Below are 9,955 nucleotides of genomic sequence, written 5' to 3' on the forward strand. Positions count from 1 at the left end.
GGGTTTCAATTTCCGTCTTCGAAATTCACTCACAAGTCTTTGGTGGGCCCAAGGCTATTGCAGAAGACACTTGGCCAAATGATATTGAACTCGGAACCGCGTGAGTGGTAAGTAAACTTCTTACCTCGCCCGCGCCTATTAATATATTGTAGATAACAAGGAGACTACGTAATGAACAAATTTCAGTGTAAAGATAAATGTAAACTTCTCGACGTAAAATACACAAGGACCTATCATTAAATATTAGAACATAGAAAAAGAACCGATGTAATCGACTTAACCCTTCCCCACGAAGTTGCTGCCCTTGTGCCAAACTTTGAAACCAACATGTGTTTTAAAGCTGTCACTTACTCTGTTGTATTTTTTGCTGAACCGCAAAACAGGGGAACTCCACAAACCAACACCAGTTGCCAAACGGTGTGGGGATAAAACACAAAGACAAAGGCGCAAATATATGCATTCGAGAATGGAAGTTAACGGGCTTTTATAGTGGATCACGACGTACGTTTCTGCACCCCGCATCAGCTTTATGTTGACGGGTTTATTAATTTTAATGATTTCTATGCATTTGAACATTATCCAACAACAGCTGTCTGCGGTAGTTTTCAGTGAAGTACGCGATTTTTACTCAAATTACACCAAGCAAATATATATATATATATATCTGTAATTACACTTTAAGCTTCCATACGGTTTCCAAATAGACACTCATACCTGCGTCTACACTGGCATTACTAACTTACACACAGAACCAAAAATTATAATTTATACCAGACCTTTTTGTTGTATCCGTCCTTTTGAATCAAATTACGTTGTGTAAATCTGACTGCGTCTTCAGAATTCTTTTAAACAAGAATCAAATACGTTCATGTTACGTCGACTGTCTGAAAATGACCCTCCCATTAAACCCCATTTAGTTCAACCGTTCCCAACTTTCTTTAAGTGTTACGACTTCTTTTTTTTTTTACAGTCAACACCATGTAGAGAGCCAGATGATTAATTACTTATTAGTTAATGAGAGCATTGTTTTTTTATTGTCATCGTACCTGTGTTAATTAGTAATTAAAAAGTCACTTTAATGTATAATCTTGTTTATGTTTTTAACGTGTATCTGCCAACTACGCAAGCTATTAAAATATGAGAAACGACAACATAATGGCCATCATTGAGTATAGATTATTCGACAACCAGTCCTGTTGTTCTTCAGAAGTATATCATCAGGAATCAAGGTGACTATAGCCAGCATCATTTTACCTACGACAATCATGTTTTGTGCCATATTGGATCTTTTTTAAAACGGGGGCCACATTTTTCATTAATGTTTTACGTAGTGTTTTTGGTACCGAAAGACTTTCAAACTTCGTATACTTCTCTATTTTGTGTTATAGAACAGAAAAATATTTTTGTATTCGAATTTGTTTCATGTAAAAAGTTGTCTTATTTCGATAATTTCAACCAATCACTGACGTCCATTCAGCCGATATACATTAAGTGCCGACTACATAAACAAACGATTCTTCGTTTTATTTGCTTTTTTCACTTTAAATTTGCTTTAACCCTAACCCTAACCCTAACTCTAACCCTAACCCTAACCCTAACCCTAGGGTTAGGGTTAGGGTTAGAGTTAGGGTTAGGGTTAGGGTTAATTGTTTCAGAATCGTTTGTTTATGTAGTCGGCGCTTAATGTATATCGGCTGAATGGACGTCAGTGATTGGTTGAAATTACAGAAATACGACAACTTTAACATGGAATAATTTATGGATTTCTTTTTTTTTAAAGAAGACTAAGAGAAAAAGATGTTTTATATGACACATTCTACCAGTGTTCCAAGTTTCAAAGTGTTTCGTTAATGAAAAATGTGGCCCCCGTTTTAAAAAAGATCCGCCATATTTATTTCTGTAATTTCCTTGTTTCGGTCATTAGACTGCATTAGTGTGTGGGCATGAAATTAATAAGTGTGTGTAATTACTTACATATATGAGTGTAAGGGCGCTTTTGTGCGTGTGTGCGTATGTTTGTGTGCGTGTGTGTTTGTGTATGTGTGTGTGTGTGTGTGTGTGTGTGTGTGTGTGTGAGACTGAGAGGGAGATAGAGAGGCTATCTGACGTATGCGTGTTTTGTAGGAGGGTGAAGGTGAGACGACCTAGATGGCAGTGTCAGGTTGGATGAAAATATATAAATCTCATATAAAGTAGCAAAACCGTAATACTATAACAATTAGAAATATATTAATTATAATGTTAAATAAGGGCAATTAGAGGGTACTTAAAACCATATACAAATACGAACTAAAAATTATAAATTCCTTTAAATATATATATATATATATTTACACACATATTTACACACATATTTACACACATATATACACACATATACATACGTATATACATATATAAGTGTATTTTTATTCTTTTACTTATTTCAGTAATGTAGATTGCAGCCATGGTGGAGCACCGCCTTAAAGGGTTTTTAGTCGAAGCAATTGACCCCACATATACACACATGCCTTTATGTGTATGTGCATATAGACAGTTAATGATAAGGCCCAATTAATGAGGAAATATGAAGGCCGCCTTCCGATTGTGACTTCAAGACACGCAACAATGTCATTTTGCCATTCATCTCTCTTTGGTCTATAAAATATGTACAAATGAAGAAGTAGTTTGAGAGTCATCGATTAACCTTTCCACTCAACGCTGGTGGCTCTGTGTCTTCTGAAATTCGAAACAATAATTGGATGTGATATGATGAAGCTCTCTGACCATTGGTGTATGATAGCTTCATCCAGTTCATATGAAATCGGAGTTACACATTTCATCTTGAGCGTAAGTAATGGCTCTGGTCTCAAATGGAGTATAACATGTTGGGGCAAGAATTTTGGTGCATGCCGCAGAGAAAGATCTTTTACCTTTTATTTGTTTCAGTCATTTGAATGCGGCCATGCTGGGGCACTTCCTTACATCGAGCGAATCGACCCTAGGCCTTTTCATAAGTACTTATTCTAGCTTACTCATTTGTTTAATCGCTAATGTAGAATCTTGAAGATATTTTTAGACAGTTACTGAATACCGTCCCACATTTAGAGCAAAATCGACATGCATACATTTTTTGCTGGTATCTGACGTATACCTAGAATATACCTGAAGATCATCGATTCTTCGCCTAGATTTCTCTTGCCGAGATTAGTCACTGACATCTCTAATAGACAAAGAAAATAGTGAGACCGTTAATTAATAGAGATACGTAATATTATGCTCTGTCAGAAAGTGTTGTATTTGTAAAGATATCGGTTACATAATTTTCTGTGTGGGAATCATATGCCACATGTGTTTAGCATCAAACAATCATGTTTATTCAGGTGTGTGTTTGATATCAATGCAACATATTGACACAATATACAGTGAAATGTGAAGGAAAGATTGATTTGGGATATAGAAAATAGAGAAAATACTTTCGTTTGGGTACATTTCACATACAACATTCCGTCAAATGGAAATTGACAAACCTCACATAATTGCTTGGGACATAGTTATAGAAGCCAGAGGCTTTTGAAGTAAGAACATTTCATTCACAGTTAACAGAATCGAGAATATTTATGGACAAATGCTTCGAAGACATCATCATCACCTAAATTAAATATTTACATTAGTACTTTTGTTGGAATTAAATTTGCTGTATTACTAATTGTTTAAACGATAATGTTATAAAACTTGAATTTTCAGCGAAATGAAATTGGATAGAGAAAATATCATTGTTACCTAAATTTCAGCTGTCGACCTTTGCTTCTTTGTAAGAATAAAGCTTCCGTTTTTAATTACCTTATTTGTTATATTTCTTTATCAGCAGGTGCGTGATGAAAGGCATCAGTGTCTTATTGTTTTGTGCATTCATTTCATACAGCTTCTCCGATGAACAAAGTAAGTATAATCAGAAACCTCTTTTACTTTATAGTCATCAGATATGTAGTGGGAGAAAAGGGGGAAAATAGAAATGTGGAAAGAAGAAAAATGAATAACGTTATCTCAGCGGTCTTTCGTATGTACCCCATTTATATGTAATTACAGCTTTCAAATAGATAACTCTATTTATGTACATTACTCATTGACCAAATGTTCAGAATTACGATTCTTCAATATAATATAACACATTTAATTAACGATGGCTGGCTAATTCTTTATGTACAAATCGGGAAGAATTCTAGTGAAGTGCTGCCATCTGTTACTCCCATATAAGATCAGAACGTAAGCACGGACGAAATGACACTAAGCATATCGTCCGTCGAAGTAATGATTCTACCAGTTCGCCACTGCCTTTAGGACTCTTAATTATTAAAATCATTACAGTATAGACTCAGCAAGTGCTATATATAATGTTTCATGTGTTTGTTTTGTTTTGCTTTGTTGTCCTTCCATATTTTATGACTGCGTTGGTTTTTATCTCTTTTACGTATTACAAATACCCGTCACTACAATGATGAGCAATGTGAAGTGTCTTTGTGAGGGAATATGAGTTTGAGTCGTCATGGTTCTGCATCTTACTTCAGATGATGTTATTATAAATACATCATCCTCTATTTTATGAATTATCTATTGAGTGCTACTTGAGGATTTTGGGTATTTCTACACAAAATTTTGGTAAATGGATATTTAATTCTTCAATATGTATTTTAATATCTCTTTCAGATGTCACTTCCGTCCATCGACAGACAACAGCTAATGTAAGTTTGAATAACATGACTCATAGGTAAGAACTACATATCTACATCTGTTATCGAAGTAATAATAGACTAACACCCTCAGTAAGGTTTCATGGCTTATGCCGTAGTAGAGAGGTCATTAGTATTGGGGCAATCCTATTCTTAAGACTGTTTCCAAATTATAGTTTTTGCGCAAAAGAAAATGTGAAACGGAAAATATGATTGAAAAAAAAATCTTCATGAGTAAAAGTTGAATATTTGTTTATACTTTGCCTACAAAGTAATTTAACAGTTTATTCAGATATAGGCGCAAGTATGGCTGCCTGGTTAAGAAGTTCACTTCGCAACGAAAAAGTGTGAGGGTTTAATCCCTGAACATGTGTCTTCTGCTATACCCTCAGCCCGATCTATACTACCTCAATGGATGTGATTGAATGGAATTCTATAATATATATCTACTAGGGAGACCCGTGGAAATTCCACAGAATTGAAAAAATAATTTACGAAAGAAAAGACGATTTGCATTTTTATAGCATTCATAGTTAAGCGTTCTTTAAATATCCTTGACGTTCGTCTACATTCATTTCCTCCCGTCTCCGTCGGTGTTGTCTTTTCCTCTTTTTATCATATTTTCTTGCTGTCCCTCTCTGATCTGTGTTCGATATCTGTGCATCCTTTCTCGGGCAGCGTGTTTCCTCTGTATAAACTTTTATAAACAAATATCAAATTTTAAGCGAGCAGACGATAAATAATTGCACTTATGCGTTAAACGATGGTCACTTTGAAAAAAAAAATTCGTTCAATAAAACAAAAATTCGTTCAATAAAAAAATAATACTTTTCATTATCAACACACCACCATCACCGCCGCCACTGTCGCTATCTGCATTTCTCTCTCTCTCTCTCTCTCTCTCTCTCTCTCTCTCTCTCTCTCTCTCTCTCTCTCTCTCTCTCTCTCTCTCTCTCTCTCAATATAACTACCTCACCTGTCCATCCCTCTCTTTCTACCTTTCCCTTCAGCTAACTTTTTAATCACGTAATAAGTATTCCTTCCCCACCCCACCGCACATCGTTAACACGTCTCTTTCTCTCTCTCTCCCCCTCTCTCTCTCTCTCTCTCTCTCTCTCTCGTTATCGTCTAATCCTTTCCCTTGAAAATTCCTGCCCTTCTCCCTAAACGAGAAACCATAATTTAATGACTTATTTCCTACCATATTCTGTATTTACAGTGGCAAGTGTAAGAGAACCCTATGTTCAATGTATGAGTGTAACCGATATTTGACAGACAAGAATTGCTGCCCAGGTGTGAATTGTCATTGTAATTTACCACAACGGATATGCATGTGTAGTTCACAAAATATCATCTATGGGACTCATAACAGTATACTCCAAAGTATAATTGCTCTTCCCATTTTTCTTGTAAATTTACATCTTATTGACGTTCTGTTCTTGTGAATCTTGTGGATAAATTTCATGCATCAGATTCTTTTTATACAAGGAGAAAAATCGATGAAATCACGAAGACAAAATATTTGTTTTAGGTAAGAATTTAGAACTGTAATACATACAGAAACCAAAGGAAACAGGCAAATATCAAAAGTATATTCAACTACAAAAACATCAACTAGTGCTGTTGCTGCTGCTACTACTACTACTACTACTACTACTACTACTACTACTACTACTACTACTACTACTACTACTACATCTTCAATTTTAAAACTAACTCAATTATCAAATCCTATATCAAAAGAATACTACGAATAAATTTCATGAAACAAAGTGAAATATTAAATATTAACGAGCAGAAGTTTGATTTTGTAATTTATCCCTGAAAGAAATTCACGGATGTTGTACCAAAAACTGAAAAGGTAAAGAAGAGAGAATGAGCAAAACATAACCTACCATTATGACATTTCTAAAACCCCTAAATTAGCAGACATGGTTCTTGCATTGTATTACTCATATTTTTTTTAATAAAACGTTGTTTGTGCAAGCAATTAAAACTTCTTTCTTGTCTAGTGTTAACTAATTCAATTTTCAAAGTAAATATTTGATATAATTCTTCTAGGCACAAATTGCATTTTTCGTTCCCTATTTTCTAAACTAATAACGGGGAGAATTACTCCTTGAACAATGGCTGAAGAGATCGTACAGATTATGCATAAATCCCTGCGTATAAATATGAAGAAATTTGCAATTGATACAATCGAAATACGTGTCGGACAATTACTATAAATAAACCAAACAGAAAGTCTGAATGTTCAAATTCTTTGTTTCCCTTATTATTAGAGAGTGTGGGGGTGAGTTTGTGTGTGTGTGTGTGTGTGTGAATTTGCCTGTCTGTATGTTAGTGTGTTTGTATACACGTATTTACGCATAATTGTAAAGAGTGATCTAGCGGAACGTTTCGCACACCGGTGCTGCTTAACGGCACATCATCCGTCTTTATGTTCAGAGTTCAAACGCTGCCCAGGTCGACATTACCTTTCATCACTCTGGGGTTGATAAAATAAGTACCAGTTGAGCACGGCGCTTGATATAATCGATTTACTCAATCACCGAAACCTTCTGGCCTTGTGCCCAAAATATGAAACACACACACACACGTGTGTGTCTGTGTGTGTAAGCGTCTGTATGCCAGTAGGTATGTCTTTTACATATATGCATATGAGTGTATGTATAGATAGAGATAGAGAAGACTAAGAGATAGGTGAATAAGAATATGAATTGGCACGCGTATGCATGTTGTTAAAATATTAGCTTCACAATCCCACACTTTTGTCAGAAATACGGGAGGGGCACAAGCGGAAATCTTACTGAGTCGTCCAGTATAGCTTAATTTTTGTATTAATTCCATAATGCTTGCAATGGACTTAATGTATACGAGACGTTATACTTCATGCTTATCCTCTTCCTATATTTCAAAATAACCTGAAAAGCCCGAGTCAGTACAACTGTTGTAGGTCCAAGTTAGACTACTTTGTTTATCTACCTTATCGGAACTCTTATGCTTTTCTAACACAATATTCCATACTAGACTTTTATTTGATTTATTATAGTGTCGGAAACTAAATTAATATAGTGCAGAAGAGTCCATATAATTTTCATCTGTGGCTAACTTGTCTCTACTTTGACGTTTCTCTTTCAGGTGGTATTATATGTACTCGTATCATTCTTCCTCAGAAATCTGAAAAGTAGGCGGTTTATTGCAAGTGCTGTTGCGTGAAGTGTCTTTCATTTCTTAATCAATACTGAAGATTTAACTTGGCCAAACACCACACTGATGCTTGTATCTTTCTATGAGTCAATCACATGAACTTTTATATATTTTAGTCATTAGACTGCGGCAAATCTGAAGCATCATCTTGAAGAAGTTTTGTGCCAAAATGTCGAATGAATTTTAAATCTTGGTTATCATTTATCGGAAGGTGATGATGAATTGTTAAGTTACGGGGACGTAAACACACCGATTACGTTTGTGAAACGCTGGGCAGGGGAAACAAACACAGACACAAAAGACATATATGTATATACATGCATGCATGCATACGTACATACATACATACATGAATACCTACATACATGCATACATACATATATACATAGTGTGTATGTATGCATATATATATATATATATATATATATATATATATATATATATATGAAGGGCTTCTTTCAGTATTTCCTCTACCAAATCTATTCTCACCATGGTTTGATTTACCCGTGGCTAAATACTTGTCCAAAATGCCAAGCAGTTGGACTGAACTCGAACTCGGACCATGTGGTTAGGAGGCAAACCTCTTACCACACACCCACTTTGATCTTCGGATATCTTTAAAATATTTCTTTTAAATCACTGCCAGTACAGAAATCTGATTTACTTGAATTGTGTCCCACCTATAATTTATCTCACCAGATAAAATCAAATGCAGGATGGTGATATCTGTGTTATATATGACACCGCAACGAAATTTCTATCCTTTTTTTTTTTTTATCTTTTGATAGTGATATTTCCTATTTACTTCCATCTAGAAATCAATGGAAATTGACTTCTATTCCCTTCAAACTTTGCTTTCGTGACCTGGACATCAACGTTTTCAAAGTGATCTATTTTCTATTATATTTTAGACAGATTCAGCGCTGAGTTGTAGAAACAGACATATTGTTATAGCTAATATTCTGATCAATACCACACATTTGTTGTTTAGTTATTTGACCTTGTCCACTTGAACATGTCCTTTAGTGGCTTACAATATGCGCATCTCTGATAATGAGCAGGAGTAGTGAGTGAGTATCAATGCCATATGATGAAAGGGGATTTTTGGAGTGTGAATCAATGTAAGAAAAACAAAGTCTGAAGGAAATATTAATCCTTTTTCATAGTTTCTAGAGAAAAGCAAAGAGGAAACAGAAGTTGTTACCCAAGGACAAAAATAGTGCTACACACTGTTACGATTTATGGACGTTAATGAAAGAAGCCAGATTTTCTATGTATAGCGAAAAGTGGGGAATGCTGGAACCATATTTATCGTTTTTTTGTTTCCTTGCTTTTCTTTTCTTATCTCTCTATTTTCCTGTTTCTTTTTTCTTAAATGTTATAATGTAGAACTTGCCGAATATTCTGGTTTTTACAATATTTATAGTGTGACACTCCAATGTAAATCTTACCATCCATATCCGAAACTTAAAAGCAAGAACCACAGCGAAGAACGAAGCACAAAGAATTCGTTACGTTCAATGACGTAAAAACAAATAGGACAGCGAAGAACAAAGCACTAAATATTTGTAATAGTTTGATAAATTAATTTAATTGGAATTTCATTAAAATTTCACGGATTAATAGCATAAATATATGAGATATTTGATGCGATTGTCGTACAAAATTAAGGGTTGTTAGGAAACTCATGTTTGTTGGTTATTGTTTACATATTTTCACTTCTTTTACCATTTCCGCTCTTGGTCAACATACGTGAATCTCTTTCCAGGATAAATTACAAAAATCAAACTTCTGCTCGTTAATATTTTATATTTCACAGTCTTTCTTGATGTTTATTCAAAGTGTTATATTGTTATAGGATTTGATAGTTGAGTTAATTTCAAAAATTGAAAAAGTAGTAGTAGTAGTAGTAGTAGTAGTAGTAGTAGTAGTAGTAGTAGTAGTAGTAGTAGTAGTAGTAGTAGTAGTATCAGCAGCAGCAGCAGTAGTAGTAGTAGTGGTAGTGGTGGTGGTAGTAGTAGTAGTAGTAGTAGTAG

The 9,955-nt window shown here is 34.8% G+C and overlaps 2 protein-coding genes across 9 annotated transcripts in view; one reads left to right on the forward strand and one right to left on the reverse strand.

The window, feature by feature from the left end:
- Positions 1-550, reverse strand: part of LOC128250542 (uncharacterized) — a 12,498-nt gene extending 11,948 nt beyond the window's left edge. For 2 of the 3 annotated variants that reach the window (XR_008266571.1, XM_052975818.1), the window contains exon 1: positions 352-528. Coding sequence is in view for 2 of the 3 variants with exons in the window: in XM_052975818.1 (XP_052831778.1) it covers positions 352-460 (109 nt within the window). In the remaining variant the exon portion in view is untranslated. Of the gene's footprint in view, positions 1-351 lie in introns of all 3 variants that reach the window. The other variant, XM_052975819.1, reaches the window with a different exon arrangement.
- The window catches only part of LOC128250541 (uncharacterized), a 24,040-nt gene continuing 14,107 nt past the window's right edge, over positions 23-9,955 (forward strand). Inside the window, exons 1-4 of one of the 6 annotated variants that reach the window (XR_008266567.1) lie at positions 23-107; positions 1,128-1,229; positions 3,848-3,921; positions 4,687-4,721. Coding sequence is in view for 3 of the 6 variants with exons in the window: in XM_052975817.1 (XP_052831777.1) it covers positions 1,138-1,229; positions 3,848-3,921; positions 4,687-4,747; positions 5,929-6,154 (453 nt within the window). In the remaining 3 variants the exon portion in view is untranslated. Of the gene's footprint in view, positions 108-1,127; positions 1,230-3,847; positions 3,922-4,686; positions 4,748-5,928; positions 6,709-9,955 lie in introns of those variants that run through there. The other 5 variants (XM_052975815.1, XM_052975814.1, XR_008266565.1 and 2 more) reach the window with 5 other exon arrangements.

Source organism: Octopus bimaculoides, chromosome 22 (genome assembly GCF_001194135.2).
Source record: "Octopus bimaculoides isolate UCB-OBI-ISO-001 chromosome 22, ASM119413v2, whole genome shotgun sequence".
Lineage (NCBI taxonomy): Eukaryota > Metazoa > Mollusca > Cephalopoda > Octopoda > Octopodidae > Octopus > Octopus bimaculoides.